General features: G+C 43.1%; 1 protein-coding gene across 1 annotated transcript in view; it reads left to right on the forward strand.

The window, feature by feature from the left end:
- LOC124776274 (protein ECT2) overlaps positions 1–17,597 on the forward strand; it is a 212,628-nt gene that overhangs the window by 51,838 nt on the left and 143,193 nt on the right. Inside the window, exon 4 of the mRNA XM_047251178.1 lies at positions 592–727. Coding sequence (XP_047107134.1) covers positions 592–727 — 136 coding nt within the window. The remainder of the gene's footprint in view (positions 1–591; positions 728–17,597) is intronic.

Raw genomic sequence — 17,597 nt, forward strand, 5'->3', positions numbered from 1 at the left:
TGTGTGTGTTTCTTCAAGAGTTGTAGCACTGATTCATCAAAAATAAAATGGAACGCAGTAATGTCAGTCATCTGCTCATTGGCAAATGTAAGTAGTGGGACTTCCTCTCACCTTTAGAATGTTCACAGCTGACCAACTTACAGAAGATGAAAAATTGGCAACCTTTCACTTGGTTCCATTCCTAGTGGACATCTTGGATTGACTTTGATCAGGACCTCAACCCTCCTCCACTTACCGTCCTTGTTCATAATGTTGCCATCTTCATCTTCACTTGTCTCTGGAACTAAATCCTTGTTGTCATCAATGGAGTCAGTTTCTGATTTAGTATAGGAATTCTCTAATTTGTAAATCCTAGTACAGCATCGTAAAAAGGAGAAAAAAAATTAGCATCAATCATAATTATGATCGAAGTAAAAAACTGAATATGATATTGAAGAAAAAATATGATGGGCCATTTTGAATGCTGCTGCCATTGCCATTTTACTGCAGCCTGTGTGCTAGAACACACACACACACACACACACACACACACACACACACACACACACTGTAAGTGATTATTTGGTTTGAAACATGTGTTATGTTTTTAAGGATTATGGGACCTACTGCACTACAAGAGTGTGCTGAGAAAGGTGATACATTACCGCACAATACAAGACCTCTCTATTGTCACGCAATGGCCGGCCTAGTCGTATGTTTTACAGGCTTCAGAAAAAAGGATGAACTGGTAAGTTACATATTCTTTGTAGAACATTCTACATACATTTAACATTAATTGTCCACATTGTATGCGGGTGTAGTCTACAACCAACCTTTTTTCTGCTTTTTACTTAAGTCAAAATAATCTTCAAGACACACTTAGCACAGGTGATTTCTGTTTTATATGCACATATGCAGTTGTAGAAAGGGGCTTGCAGACTGATAAGAGTTGTGTGCTCATTCTTTAATATTAAGGTTTATACATTTTGTTCATATTAGTTTTGGGAAGAAAGAACATGATAATCCACAAGAGTGCATAAAATTTCAGTGCTTCATCACTATTATATACAGTATACAATATAAAAAGTATGATATAAATTTAAGGAATTTATCATTTGCTCTTCTAAGACAATGAGTTGATTACCCTACACTTTGTGTGAACAGAGGTTATAATTTATGAAACGTCAGTAAATAATAATAAAACTATTGTGCCTGTTTCAACATGTTAATCTTCAAAACTGCTCGGCCAATTTTCATGCGGTTTTCATAAGTAACTTGAGCATAGCTTGGGGAACGGACATTTTTTTATTTCATCAGAATCGGATCTCAGAATAAAGATATTGTGATTTAAATTTTTATCTAAAGCTCTCATGTCTGTCTGTCTTCTGTTTGAATAAGCTAATCGCCAAAACTGCCACAAATTTTTACGGAGTTTTCACAGATAACTTGAGCGTAGCTTGGGACAAATGCAGGTTTTATTTAATCTAAATCGAAAAACAGAAAAAAATATTGTAATCAAAAGTTCTGCCGAAAATTGTTTGCTCAGCTTAGTATTTCAGATAATCAGTCATAATGTTGCAGTATGCTAAAGAACCAAGTGATGGTTACGTTAGTTTTTCTATATCAGAGACTGATGTATTTTCAGAAGTTTACGTCAGTGACAGCATTAAATGCCACAATCTTATCTTTATAAAAACGAACTAACATTTAATGATATTGCTTTGCTAGTTTTGAGAGATTTTATTTGTATTTTTGATAGGAAAAACGAGTTTATTAAATTTGCTTTGTGGTTTGAGTTCTTTCTGTTTACGAATAAACATGCCTACAAGGCAGTTGAGTCTTTCTAAATACTACAGAACGGCTAAAAAGACAAAGACTATGCAATCTCAAGAATCCGATGAAGATCGCGAAGTGAGACTTTCTGTACTTTGAGAAAATTGGACTTAAACTTGCTCTGTGGAAACTCCTTCTGAAAGCGAGGCGTGATGTAACTCTGTTAGAGAGCATTAAGCATTATCTCACTCCTCAGAACCATTCACTCGCAGAGGCTTAAAGTTACTTCTTTCCAAGTTAATGTAGAAGTGGAAATTTTGATGGGAAGTGGTGTAGGCAAGAGAGACTTCCCACACCAAATCCCACTTATTCATAACAGTTTACCATTTCACTGTAAACATCTACAATACCTGGTGAGCTTATGTTATGCCATGTCAAACAAACACACACACACACACACACACACACACACACACACACACACACACACACACACACACACACTTTTTTGGGGAAAGCTTTAGCCAAAAGCTAAATGTGTAATAGTGTTTCCATTATACCTGTCTGCAATTCAACAATTCAACATTTCATCTTTATGGTGAGTGGCAATCTAGCCTATCCCTAATATTGTTTATAAAAATCTTCCTCTTAGAAAAGAACATAGTTCACACAATGTCATTCCTCCTCCAATGATCTAACAAGCAAATTGCGGTGACTGGCTTGGTTTACTCGTGCATTCTCAGAGAGCATTTGTCGAATATTCATTGTATAAAGTTTGTTACACACCCTTCTCTTTTGCACCAATAATCTTCCCCCGTGATCAAAATGATTGCATAGATTCTTCTTGTTGGTCATTCCTGATGACTTCGGGGTTCCTCATGGTGCTTTCTTTTGTGTGTACACCAGAAGCTAAAGCTGAATATTTATACCCTTGTTCTCACTACAGGTGGATCCCTCTAATCCTTGGTTCTGTGTGACCTGCACTTAATTTTAACCTTCTGTACTCTTTTTCATCCCCCCCCCCCCCCCCCCCTTGCTCCCTCCTCCTGCAGTGCCCCACAAGGATGGAGCTATTATTTCCAAACAATAGGAAGCATATCACTTACACTTTCCTGTGTGTCTGTTGGCAGTACTACACATTATTGGTCAGTTTTCTTGATAGAATTTTCCTTTGATACAGTAAAATGTATTGACTGCCTGTTGAGGTGGTAGCAGGTGCAGGAAGAATTGCCAAAAGATGGTGCTCAGGAATCTATCATAAATCATTTCTCAGTGCCCAATGGAAAGAACATGATGGTCCACAAGGGTGCATCATTGCTTCATGCAACTCAGTTGAGGTGTTTCAGAATTTTCCAACCCATCATTTGTCATATTACATGGTGTATACACACTGGAAAATTTGGGAAAAACACAGGAATTTTTTCATCCTGCAAAAAGCCAGGAATTTCATTGCTGTTGTTTTCTGTTCAATTTTTGTAATTTTGACTGGCAAGGATTTTCACTCAAACAAAATATTTTGCTTTAGCCCATTGCAGCAGAATAATATTGCAGTAATAAAACATAAATGCGAGAATAACACCAAAATAAAACTTAATATAATAGAGGGAAACATTCAACGCGGGAAAAATATATTTAAAAACAAAGATGTGACTTACCATACGAAAGCGCTGGCAGGTCGATAGAAACACAAACAGATACATACATACACACAAAATTCAAGCTTTCGCAACAAACTGTTGCCTCATCAGGAAAGAGGGAAGGAGAGGGAAAGACGAAAGGAAGTGGGTTTTAAGGGAGAGGGTAAGGAGTCATTCCAATCCCGGGAGCGGAAAGACTCACCTTAGGGGGGAAAAAAACGACGGGTATACACTCTCTCGCACGCGCGCGCGCACGCGCACGCGCGCACACACACACACACACACACACACACACACACACACACACACACACACACACAGACACAAGCAGACATATTTAAAGACCAATATGTCTGCTTGTGTCTGTATATGTGTTGATGGATGTGTGTGTGTGTGCGAGTGTATACCCGTCCTTTTTTTCCCCCTAAGGTAAGTCTTTCCGCTCCCGGGATTGGAATGACTCCTTACCCTCTCCCTTAAAACCCACTTCCTTTCGTCTTTCCCTCTCCTTCCCTCTTTCCTGATGAGGCAACAGTTTGTTGCGAAAGCTTGAATTTTGTGTGTATGTATGTGTCTGTTTGTGTTTCTATCGACCTGCCAGCGCTTTCATATGGTAAGTCACATCATCTTTGTTGTTAAAAATAAAACTTAAGTTACAAATAAAATGTGCCATTTCCTGCAACAAAACTCAGTGCACACACAAGCATCTGCTGACGGCAAAATGAGTGAAAGGCTTTGGGACGCAGACTATGCAGTACTTCGTAACAACAAACATGCTTTTGATGAGCATGTCGTCACAACTATTTACATTTCAATCAGGTTGTGGGGAAATATTGCAAATAGTGGTTCAAGAAGCATTACTTTCAAAGTAAATTTCCTTTACTCAAGATGAATTATGTTCTGTGTGAAAATGTGTGATGAAGTTCTTAAATCATCACATGTTTGACTCTCATTCACAACTTAACACTTTGAGGACCAGCCATTTAGAAAAATTCGGGGACAGAAGACCAGCCATTTATGCCATTATTTAAAATTTTACTGGCACATTTATTTGGTATATCTTATTGGGTAACAACGCCCCCCCCCCCCCCTCCCCCCAAAAAAAAGAGACCAAGCTTCAAGGTCAGTTTTTCGTACTTATTTTAGTTCTTTCATAGATTACAAAGTGTAAATAACTCTGGCAGAAAGTACAATTATCCGTGAAAAACTGTGTGAGGTAAGTTCTTGAGTAATACCACACATAATTGGCTTTTCTATGGAAAAGTCAATGTGTTTGACCAAACATATATTCAGCCAGCTAACTTATGAATTGTTTAGTGAACAGCAGTGAAATTTATAATTGTGCTTCTCAGAAATACAATTTAATATGTGTTTTTAGGATCCCACCTGACCACACCCTTGCAGAATATAGCAAAACATTTTTGACGGCTAGTATTATATGTGAAAGCTTGACTTTTCTTGTAGCTATACTTCATTTACATTAATTTAAACCGAGCGAGGTGGCGCAGTGGTTAGACACTGGACTCGCATTCGGGAGGACGACGGTTCAATCCCGCGTCCGGCCATCCTGATTTAGGTTTTCCGTGATTTCCCTAAATCATTCCAGGCAAATGCCGGTATGGTTCCTCTGAAAGGGCACGGCCGACTTCCTTCCCCATCCTTCCCTAATCCGATGAGACCGTTGACCATGCTGTCTGGTCTCCTTCCCCAAAAACAACCAACCATTAATTTAAACATTAACTTTTGCAATTCGTGTGTTCATGCTACTTAACAGTGATGATGCTATTGGCAGACTGCATCACGTGTCCTATGCTCTGAATATCTGCTGCTGTTGACTGGCGTGATCACGTAGTATGAGCTACAATTGGCTGACAAAAGCACATCACAATCTTGATTTAAGTGCTTGAGCAGCTACTATACTGTATTTGGTGGAATTTGTATTTATACATTTTTAATACAAAAATACGCAGTGTACTTGATTCCATGCATCAAAGAGCTTTTCAAAATGGGCCCACCCCCCTGTTTCCCAAAGTGCCGGGAAGTTCTACGTCAATGTATAAAACCTTACTATTCAAAGGGTTGAAAGTTTTACAGCAGTGAGGGAAAATATATTGTCTATTAACACACAAAACATGTACTTTCACCTGAGAAAAAAGGATATTTACACACAGGATGAAGTGTATTTTTAATCAGAAAATCTGGGAAATCACCCTCCTCACCCCCCCCCCCCCCCCCCCCCAACCTCTTCTCATGTACGTGTATACCCACCTGTACTAAATGTAAGCAACATACTACCCGTGCTGTCTTTGCTAGAAGTGAGCTGTCCTGACACTACTAATGAAGTGTTGAGTAAATGAACAGGAATAAAATTATGGTTTTTTCCTTACTGTAGTAACAGTGGAAGGGGATGCAGTATGGTCTCCTCGAGGAAATCGGCATGTTCTATTTTTATTTTTTAAAGAACAAAAATTTGTTATTTAACCTGTCAGTACACGCAAGTGGTTTTTCGGACCAAGGAGAATATTTTCACATTAATGCAATGTCTGAAATTTGTTTCCAAGAAGCTGTCTTCTCACCTTTAAGTGAGTGTAATAAGAGTCATTTGGTATGGTGTATCTGGTATTTCAACAATAGCACTTCCGGTTAGCTCACAACAAAGACGTCTAGGGTCTCACAGGCCAGCCGCGTGCGCTGGTGTCAGTTTATTGTTAGCTCCGCCAAGGTTATTCAAGCGCTCGCATATTTGCGGTATCTGCTTAGTTTAGTGGTAGAACAGATTTTTTCGTGCTTTGTACCTTATTTTAGTGTGTTGTAAGTGTTCTAACTGCATCATGGCTTATTCTTACAAGGCACAGGAGGAGATAATTAGGAACTTGATTGAAGAAGTAATGGCAGAAAGTGACGCTGGTGATTCTGAAGATGGAGAAATCGACTTTAAAGAAATCCCGGACCCAGAGTGGAAAAGTTATACCGACACTGAACAAAAAATGTAGATTGATGAATCAGAAGACAGTGATTGTGGTGCTGACAGTGATGTGTTTGTCGGTAAAGACGGAACAGTACGGAACTCACGTGCTCCGCCAAAGTACTCCCGCACACGTTGTTATAACATCATAACTCGTTTACCAGATGTGAAAGGTGCTGCGAAAAGTGCTACAAATCCACTACAGTGCTGGGAACTGTTTGTTGATGAAAACATTATACACATACTTGTTGACTGCACTAGTAGGTACATTCTAAGTATCCAGGGAAACTTTTCAAGGGAAAGAGATGCACAACAAACTAATAAAGCTGAAATAAAGGCCTTATTGGAATTATTGTACTACGCTGGTGTAATGTGTGCCCATGGACTAAGTCCACAAGATTTGTGGTGAACAGATGGCACAGGATTTGAAATATTTCATCTCACAATGGGCATAAACAGATTTCGTTTTCTTCTTCGATGCCTCAGACTTGACAATAAACAAACGAGAATGGAAAGGGAGGAAACAGATCACATGGCGGTCATAAGACAGGTGTTCAGTCTAATTGTTGAAAACTTTCAGAAGGCTTATACAGTTTCTGAATACGTGACAGTTGATGAAAAACTAGAAGCATTCCGTGGAAGATGCAGATTCTGACAGTACATGCCAAATAAGCCAAACAAGTATGGAGTAATGATTTTTGCAGCAGTGGATGCCAGAATGTTTTACACATTCAACATGGAGGTGTATGTTGGGCAACAGCCTGAAGGCCCTTACAGACAGGACAACAGACCAGTTAAACTTGTTCAGAGACTTTGCCAACCTATCCTGAATACAGGCCGCAACATAACTTGCGACAATTATTTTACAAGTTACGAGCTTGCAAACACATTGATTACGAAGGAGACGACCATCGTTGGTACCCTGAGGAAGAACAAGGGACAGGTCCCAAGGGGATTTATTAACACTAAAAACCGACAAGAAAAGTCATCTGTGTTTGGGTTTCAGAAAAATTGTATCTTAGTCTCTTATGTGCCGAAACGAAATAAAGTGGTATTACTACTGTCAACGATGCACCATAATGGAAATATTGACGAAAATACAGGGAATGATAAAAAACTAGAAATTATCACTTTCTATAACCTTACTAAGGGTGGAGTTGACATTGTAGACAGAATGAGTGCAACATATAATGTAGCTAGAAACACAAGATGATGACCAACAGTTTTTTTTAATAGCATCATGAACACAGCTGTGATAAATGGTGCTATTATTTTCAACTCAAATAGGAAAAAACAACAGAGATTAAGAGAGTTTTTGAGGCAGCTTTCTTTTGCGCTTCAGCATGATCATCTTCAGCAAAGAGTAATGTTAAAAATATTGCCAAGGAAGATAACTGAGAGAATTGGAGAGCTTTCAGTGTGAAAATTTCTGAAGGGAAATCAACTGCTGCTTCACGAGGACGGAGTGTGGGCTGCAGAAGCAAAAACAGAAAAACAAGGTATATTTGTAAGAACTGCAAGAAATACATTTGCATTGAACATTCTGTTACTGTGTGCCAAGACTGTATCGACAAAATATCTGATTGGATACATGCATTATTTTGATAACAGCTAAATTTTATGTATCTCCATTTGTGTAAATATTTTTGACCAAAATATTAAATTTAGCCCTTAAATATATTTACTAAACTGATTTTAATGATATTACTTCATTTAATGAACACTTCCCTCCATAATATACATTTAAATGCTAATTCAGAAAGATAGAAACTGCAAGGGTCACTCGCGCACACACACACATCCATCCGCACATACACAGACACAAGCAGACATTTGTAAAGGCAAAGGGTTTGGGCAGTGATGTCAGTCGAGGCGGAAGTACAGAGGCAAAGATGTTGTTGAAAGACAGGTGAGGTATGAGCGGCGGCAAATTGAAATTAGCGGAGATAGAGGCCTGGCGGATAACGAGAAGAGAGGATACACTGAAGGGCAAGTTCCCATCTCCGGAGTTCTGACACGTTGGTGTTAGTGGGAAGTATCCAGATAACGCGGACGGTGTAACACTGTGCCAAGATGTGCTGGCTGTGCACCAAGGCATGTTTAGCCACAGGGTGATCCTCATTACCAACAAACACTGTCTGCCTGTGTCCATTCATGCGAATGGACAGTTTGTTGCTGGTCATTCCCACATAGAATGCGTCACAGTGTAGGCAGGTCAGTTGGTAAATCACGTGGGTGCTTTCACACGTGGCTCTGCCTTTGATCGTGTACACCTTCTGGGTTACAGGACTGGAGTAGGTGGTGGTGGGAGGGTGCATGGGACAGGTTTTACACCGGGGGCAGTTGCAAGGGTAGGAGCCAGAGGGTAGGGAAGGTGGTTTGGGGATTTCATAGGGATGAACCAAGAGGTTACGAAGGTTAGGTGGATGGCGGAAAGACACTCTTGGTGGAGTGGGGAGGATTTTCATTTCAGGGCAGGATTTGAGGAAGTTGTATCCCTGCTGGAGAGCCTTATTCAGAGTCTGGTCCAGTCCCAGAAAGTATCCTGTCACAAGTGGGGCACTTTAGGGGTTCTTCTGTGGGAGGTTCTGGGTTTGAGGGGATGAGGAAGCGGCTCTGGTTATTTGCTTCTGTACCAGGTCGGGAGGGTAGTTGCAGGATGTGAAAGCTGTTTTCAGGTTGTTGGTGTAATGGTTCAGGGATTCCGGACTGGAACAGATTCGTTTGCCACGAAGACCTAGGCTGTAGGGAAGAGACCGTTTGATGTGGAATGGGTGGCAGCTGTCATAATGGAGGTACTGTTGCTTGTTGGTGGGTTTGATGTGGACGGACGTGTGAAGCTGGCCATTGGACAGATGGAGGTCAACATCAAGGAAAGTGGCATGGGATTTGGAGTAGGACCAGGTGAATCTGATGGAACCAAAGGGGGTTATCTGGTTTCCACTAACACCATCCTGTCAGAACTCCGGAGATGGGAACTTGCCCTTCAGTATATCCTCTCTTCCCGTTACCCACCAGGCCTCAACCTCCGCTAATTTCAAGTTGCCGCCGCTCATACCTCACCTGTCATTCAATAACATCTTTGCCTCTGTACTTCTGCCTCGACTGACATCTCTGCCCAAACCCTTTGCCTTTACAAATGTCTGCTTGTGTCTGTGTATGTGCGGATGGATGTGTGTGTGTGCGTGCGTGCGTGCGTGCGTGCGTGCGTGCAAGTGTATACCTGTCCTTTTTTCCCCCGAAGATAGGTCTTTCCGCTCCCGGGATTGGAATGACTTCTTACCCTCTCCCTTAAAACCCACATCCTTTTGTCTTTCCCTCTCCTTCCCTCTTTCCTGATGAAGCAACCGTTGGTTGCGAAAGCATGAATTTTGTGTGTATGTTTGTGTTTGTGTGTGTGTCTATCAACATGCCAGTGCTTTCGTTTGGTAAGTCACATCATCTTTATTTCCCCCCCCCCCCCCCCCCACCCCCCCCCAGTTGCCTCAAGAATGAATCAGTTGTTGCTTTGCTGTCTGTAAATTGCATTAATCAGGATTTTTGGTTTAGTGTGGCAGGGGCTGTGATCTTCAAACTTTTTATACTTCCTGTAGGGTTTTGACTAAGGGGAAGAACTTATTAAAATTGAAGTGCCAGGTGGCAAAGAACAACTTCATGATTATTAAGTTTAAGGAACAGAATAAAACGACAAAGATTTCTTCGGACATAAGTCCATGCTACTTGGTTTACACTGATAGTCACGTTTCAGTGGAATGTTCGAATATAAACGAAGTCCATGTCGTGGTGGTCGGCAGAGAGTGGTAATCTGCTAGAGGTTGGACTGAAAAGAGTCCAGCAATGTAATGATGTCGAGGTGGACTTGGTGGCGACCAAAATAATTGCTCAGCAGAGAAATACCGATTTGACATGTGGAAACGAGGTACTTTGCGATTATGGCACAGTTTAGCAACATGCTTATACCTCTGGTGGGGAGGCTGACTGGAGGTTTGCTTAAAAACAACCCAACAAGTTCGTCTTGTCAGATTGTTTTCATTTGATCTCCACATGTAGTGTCATTAAGTGGGCTGGAACTTCAGCAACCTGCAGTGCACAATTGACAGCATTTTTGTGTTGTCAGATTGTCATTCGATGTCAAGGAGTAGTGTCATTAAGTGGCAACCTGCTGTGCACAGCTATATGCTTGGTTGCTATGTCGTAGATGGTAGCCTGGGGATGTGGCATTTCCTTCAGTGTTTATTGGAGTAACATGGTGTTCTGATTGTCTTAGTCATTGAATGTCTTGATTTTGGTTGCGTGTTAGATTTATATACATTAGGGACTAATTGAAAATGACGTAAATGTCTTGCTCACATGCTGACCAAAAACTAGTTGCTAATTAAGCTGGCTATTGTAGGTGTGGAAAAGCTACAGGAACATAAAATGAATCACGGTTCCAAAAAAATTTCCAAAAATGTTATATTATGAGTGGGTATTTTTTAAATAAATTTGTAACTTGTAACTTTCATTTGTTTAATTTAAATTGCTGTTGTATTAGTTTCTGCTGCAGTTGACATACTCGGCAAATTATGACATTGTGCTTTTAAACTGCATTCACAGCTAGCAACCTGCTGCATAACAGCAGCTCCTGAGGGAATCGCCATCTATAATTCCTTTTGAGATGACAGTTTAAGGAATAACCAAACTTCTTTACCTTTTTCGAATTGCCTGAAAGAATTAAAATTCTGATAACATTGTTGCAAACACCGAGACGTCTGCAATTAACTGGAAACAACCAGTAATGAGGATCTTGTACCCCTAGCTGGGCGACGTTAATCAAAAAGTTAATTTCAGTAATCGTTAATCCATTACTAAAGAAGTTAACTTCGTTAAGCATTAAAGCATTATTTTACAGATGGCTTTTGACCTCTTCAGTCACTTTAGCCATCGTAGTTTTGTGTTGTTTTGACACAATTCGTGTTAGTGTACGACAGTCTCTGTCATTTAGTTTTGATTTGCGCATAATATTGCGTTTACACTATGATGTCTTTCCACGTTTTGTGTGGGCTGTCATGACTGTTGGAACAGTTGCTCTTGAAACATTCAATAAGTTGGCTGTCTTGGTTACTGATGCTTCAGCTAATCGGGCCCCCACAATCTGCCCTCTTCGCAACTGTGTTTGGCCTTTCATTGCACGTCGACCTCGGGCTCTGAATGCATATACGAAGTGTGCGCTACTCATAAACAACCTGCACTGATGCCTAGTCTGTACTGAACACACATGGTCCAACGCAACACGTGCCTTACCAGCGTTGTTGACCCTCTAACACAACCATCACATTACTATCCCCTGTACATGAAAATCGATCACATCCGACATAAAGTGTGTGTTTTCTTTCATAAACATCATGTATAAAGTTTTCATGAGAGAGTGAGTGAGGATCGTTTAGGAGACAAAATGTCTTTGCCCACAGAAAAATATCGTTTAACCCTACAATGCAGAATGTCCAGAATTCACATCATACCAATCTGGTACTAATAATTGGGAGGTTAACTGTTTCAGTACCAGTGCTGGTAAGTGTTGATTCTGCAAGAATCTACCAACACTCCTACAAGGGCTGCATCCTCCTGAGTGTTTCACCCCCAGGGGGCTCATGTCTTTTGCGAGTTTATGTGTGGTGCACACGGGGCTCCGAGCTATTGTGGCTTATTCTTCCTTCACTGGCTGGATTTCCTTCACCCTGCCCTCCCTCCCTATCCTCGCCCCTTTCTCGTTGCCCCCTCCTTCCCCTCTCTGTGTTCTGATTTATATCGACCTGGCTATCCACTTGTTTCCCTGTCTTGCTTATAATTTTGTTCCATCTGTCTGTTCTTTCATCCTTTTTGGCATTTAGGTCCCCACTTGAGTTGACCTCCACTTCTAAATTTTTCTGATTTTGGTGTGAGCCATTTGGGGAAGAACTCCCTCCCAAATGTCTACAATGTGGATTCCTCTCTCGTCTTCCTTCCCCGCTGTAGCCCCCCTCCACCGTGCTAGGTCACCAGCACGTGTAGCCAGTCTGTGAGATGGGGCTGTTATATACCCATCTGGCTGAGCTCCCGACTACATAGGGATCACATTACTGATACCTGAGCTGCTCCCTCCCCATGTATGCCAAGAATTGGTCTATTGTCTTCTTGGAGCATCGGGACTCATGGCAACGGCTGTTGTGCCAGGTGGCCCTTGCTGTGGCTGGGTCACACCCATGTCTTGCTTTCAATTTTGTTCTGTATGTCTGTTGTTTCATCCATTTTGGCATTTAGGTCCCCACTTTAGTTAGACCTCCACTTCTAAATTTTCTGATTTTAGTGTGACCCGAGTGGGTGGTATCAGGTCGGACACTTGGTGCATGAAGCATACCAAGCTGCACGCATCTGGCTGTTCTCAAACGTCCTGGCTTCTTCGAATAGTGATGGATCATTGAATGCTGCTTTGTATGACCCTGCGGCTTTCCCTTCCCTGGCTACACCGTGGGAGGAGGACCAGGCTCGCCACCTTGGGTTGAAACAGTTTCCCGCTACCTTGCCTGAACTAGGACAAATGGGGACACATTCATCACCACAAAGCCATTTTTTTTTTTGTGCAGCATATCGAGGACAAGTTTTGTGATGTGGACTCTCTCATTAAGATGCAGTCATGGTCCCTGTTGATCGAACCACCTTATGCTGCCCAATCTGCAGCTCTTAATGCTTGTGATTGTCTTGGCCAAGTTTTAGTATCTATTACCCCTCAAGAATCTCCAAATATTGTCCAGGAAGGGATTTTTCACAGGGACCTCATCCTGCAAACTGGTAAGGAACTCCTGGCTAATCTGGAGCACTAAGACGTTAATTTCGTTCAACGAGTGCAGAAGGGTCGCAAAGACACCTGCTCCAATACTGGTACATTCATTCTGGCTTTCAAGGGGGATACCCTCCCAGAGGAGGTCACGGTTATGTGCTACAGATCTGACATGAAGTTGTACGTCCCACCACCCATGAGGTGCTTTCAGTGCTTGCATTTTAGGCATTTGTCTTCCAGCTGTATGGCGGACCCTCTGTGTGGTGACTGTATACACCCACTCCATGAGTGAAGCCCCTGTGTTCCACCACCTGTGTGTCAATTGTCATGACTGCCACTCCCCTCACTCACTGGATTGCCCTGCTTACAAGAGAGAAAGGAAGAGCCAAGAGCAAAAGTGTGTGGATCACCTGGCTTATGCTGAAGCTCAGCAAAAATATGAGACACTCCATCCAGTATCACTTTCTTCAACTTTTGCTTCTGTTACATCCTTTCCACCACCTACTTCTTCGTCACCCCAGCCCTGTCCCCCACCTCCTCCCCCTCCCCTGCAGTGCCCATGACTTCCTGTCTGGGAGCCACTCCCTCTCCCCAGCTGAAGAACTGCCCCTCCTTCTTTGGACCTGCTAGTGATGGGGCTTCCCCCTTCCCCACCAGGACCCCCTCCCAGGTGTCTCACACCGGAAGTCTCGTACCACAGTTTGACCGCGAGACACCATCTGTGCACCCCAAGGTCACCCGCTCTCTTTCAGTTCCGGATCTTGCAGTTTCTCCTCAGTGGTGGTTCCCCTACCTACTTCAGTGCCATTCATAGCACTGTTACTGCTATCGATCTCACAATTTCCTCTCCTGTACTCTTGTGGCTTCCCTACATTGATCATCCTGTGATGATCTTTGTGACAGTGACCACTTTTCTGTGATTCTGTCATTCCCCTGTTGCCACCAGGCAGACATTGCCACCAGGCAGACAGACCCACAAGTTGGGCTTTCCGCAGGGCCAATTGGCCTTTATATACATCTGCTGTGCATTTTGATGCCACATTTTCAAGTTGCATTGATGCAGTCGTGTAAGGTGTCTCTGCCACTATTCTTCATGCTGCTAGCACTGCTGTCCCTCTATCCACAGGTCCCCTTCGTCGTCGACCGGTGCCATGGGAACAAGGCTGTAGCAGTCACTCTCCAGGACCGCCACCGGGCATTGCAGACATTTAAACACCACCTTTCACAGACCAACTTTCTCACTTTTAAGTACTCCCTGCTAAGGCTCTTTACCCTATTAAGCAGAGTAAAAAGGAATGCTGGGGCCATATGCCTCTTCATCGAAAGTTTGGTCCAAGCTACGTAACCCTTTGGGCTGCCAGCGACAGCCAACTGCCCATGGTCTTAACATCCAAGGTGCTCTGTGCACTGATCCATCGATCCTTGCAGAACACCTCACGACACTTTGCGACAGCATAGGCGTCCCTTTCCTATCCCGCTAGCTTTCTCTGGCAGAAACGTCGAGTTGAACAGACCCCCCAGCCCCTCTGTTTCAACTCGCACAACTCTGAACCCTATAATAAATCCTTCACTGAATGGGAATTGTTGCAGGCTCTTTCTTCTTGCTGTGACACGGCCCCAGGCTCAGATTCCATCCACAACCAGATGATCCAACACTTGGACACTCCCCAGAGGCAACATCGGAGTCTCCAACCACATTTGGCTCACGTGAGCTTTCCTGTCACAATGGCTAGACAGTACAGTAATACCCATCATTAAGCCCGGGAAGAACAGTATCGGGAAGAACCCAGCGTCTCTCAACAGCTACTGCTTGATTGGCCCGACGAACGTGCTTCGTATACTTCTCGAGAGGATGGTTAGCTTCAGATTACTTTCGGTACTTGAATCTCGGGGCCTTTTGTCCCTGCATCAGTGTGGCTTCCGGGACTTCAACTGACCATTTACTCAGATTGGAAACAGCAATCCAACAGGGCTTTACTAACTACTGGCACCTTGTCGCGGTCTTCTTTCACCTACATAAGGCATATGACATAGCTTGGCACATCACGTTATAGTTAACCTCCACGACTGGGGCTTCTGTAGCCGTCTACCAACTTTTGTCCATGAATTTTTATCTCACCGGCTCTTTCGGATTCAAGTTGGCATTTCACTTAGTGCCCCTCAGATTCAGGAGAACGGTATCCCACTGTGTTCTGTGAAAAGTGTCACGCTCTTCCTGATAGCCATCAATGGGTTTGTATCCTCTGTTGGGCCTGTGGTTACCCTGGCATTATACATCGATTTTTGCATCTGGTGCAGTTACCACTCGGTAGCATTTGCTGAGCGCTGGCTCCAAGGTGCCCTCCAACGGGCCTCTGCATGGACCATCTCCCATGGCTTCCACTTTTCTCCCTCCAAAATGCGGGCCATGCATTTTTGTTGTCAACCCACAGTACACCCCGATCCAGAACTTTATTTAGTTGACCAGCTCCTTGATATTGTAGCACAATCCCCTTTCTTGGGCGTTATTTTTGATAAAAAGGTGACGTGGCTGCCCCTTCTTCGCCATCTAAAGATTACATGCGTACTGAAGCTTAATGCTCTCTGCCTCCTGGCCCACACATCTTGTGTGCAGACTGTACCAGTCTTTTCCATCTTTACCGTGCTCTGGTCTTGTCCAGACACTGAAATGATACATTTAAACAAAGGCTTTTTCGCTGTGACAGAATCTTCTCGTGAAATTTCAGTCATCTATTTTCTTTTCTGTTTGTGAAAATATTCTGTTGATGCTGACCGGCATAGAGAAAAACAATCATCATAAAAAAATAAGAGAAGTTCGCACGGAAAGATACAGGTGTTTGTGTATTCCACGCGCTTTAAGAGATAGAATAATCGAGAATTATTGTGAAGATGTTTGTGAATCCTCTGCCAGGCATTTACACGTGATATGGAGAGCATCCTTGTAAGTGTAGACCACTGCTACTCTCATCACCCTTTGGTGTCTGCTATCCGTGACCTTCTCTCTGCCCTTGACTGTGCTGCCTGCTCAGTTGCCTTTCTCTGGGTCCCAAGTCTTGTGAGCTTCCTAGGGAATGAACTGGTTAACCATTTGGCTAGAGAAGCAGATATTTATCTCCCATCCCCAAATTCTCTCTCATCATTCCAGTCAAAGATATGCGGTCTACGTCACTGCACACTGATGGCTCTCGGACTGACCATGGTGTCAGATGAGCATTTGTCATTGGCACTGACATTTTTCGGTATCGGCTTCCAGAACATTGCTCAGTATTTACAACAGAATTTACAACAGAACTCTTCACCCTGTATCAGGCCACGTATTACATTGGGCGACACAGGCTTTTCAGTTGCGTCATCTGCTTCGACACACTGTGTCCTTCAATGCCTCTGTGGCTGTACACTGTCCATGCCTTAGTGCAACAGCTCCAGAAAAGCTGTCACTTGCTCACTCTTGATGGAGTCACTGTGATTTTTATGTGGATCCATGGTCACGTCGGTCTGACAGGAAAGTAGGCTGCTGCCAAGGCTGCACACAAAGGTACTATAGGGAAGTTCCGTGTGTAGCTCGTGAAACTGAAAGTGATAGAAGCTTGAGTAGTGTCCTTAACAAACCAGTGACAGCCAAGGTGAACACGGGCTGCCGCACAAAGCCACGATGTTGAGTGGATCACACCCACTGATAAAATTGCAGGTAGCATGATATTAAATTGACAGAGCAAGAGCTGAAAGCGAACTCAAAGAGGTAACAGAGAAGGGGGCAATCAAAGGAGTCATTGAAGAAAGAGGCATAGGATGGATGGCCACACATGTCAGACAAATGGCATGCATATCTGCTGAGGAGAAAGTCACAGCGGTGGGATAGTGGCAGTTCAGCAGCTTCTGCATACAGACTCTAAACCAGTCTACTGTAAAAGATGCCAGTGGCCAAACGGATGCCACAATGGTGGACAGCATTGATGCGGCCTAAGAGAGATGGATGTGCAGACACACAAACGAAACAACCATAGTCAAGTTTCGAATGGACAAGAGACTGGTAAAAACAGAGGAGGGTGGTTTGACCTGCTACCCAGGAAGTAACACTGAGGACATGTAGGACATTGAGCGACCGCATACACGGGGCTGCCAGCTAAGAAGTGTTGGAGGACCAAGAAAGTTTCCTTTCAACCATGAGCCCCAGGAATTTTGTAGTTACAACAAATGGAAGAGCAACAGTCCCAACATGTAAAGACAGTGAAACAAATCAATTGTGCTGCCAGAAATTCATACAATGAGTTTTGTCAGTGGAAAAACGTCATTTCCCGGAAGCCACACTGATGCGGGGACAAAAGGCCCCGAGATTCAAGTACCGAAAGTAATCTGAAGCTAACCATCCTCTCAAGAAGTTTACGAAGCACGTTCGTCGGGACAATCAAGCAGTAGCTGTTGAGAGACGCTGGGTTCTTCCCGATGT

The sequence above is a fragment of the Schistocerca piceifrons genome, chromosome 2, assembly GCF_021461385.2.
Source record: "Schistocerca piceifrons isolate TAMUIC-IGC-003096 chromosome 2, iqSchPice1.1, whole genome shotgun sequence".
Classification (NCBI taxonomy): domain Eukaryota; kingdom Metazoa; phylum Arthropoda; class Insecta; order Orthoptera; family Acrididae; genus Schistocerca; species Schistocerca piceifrons.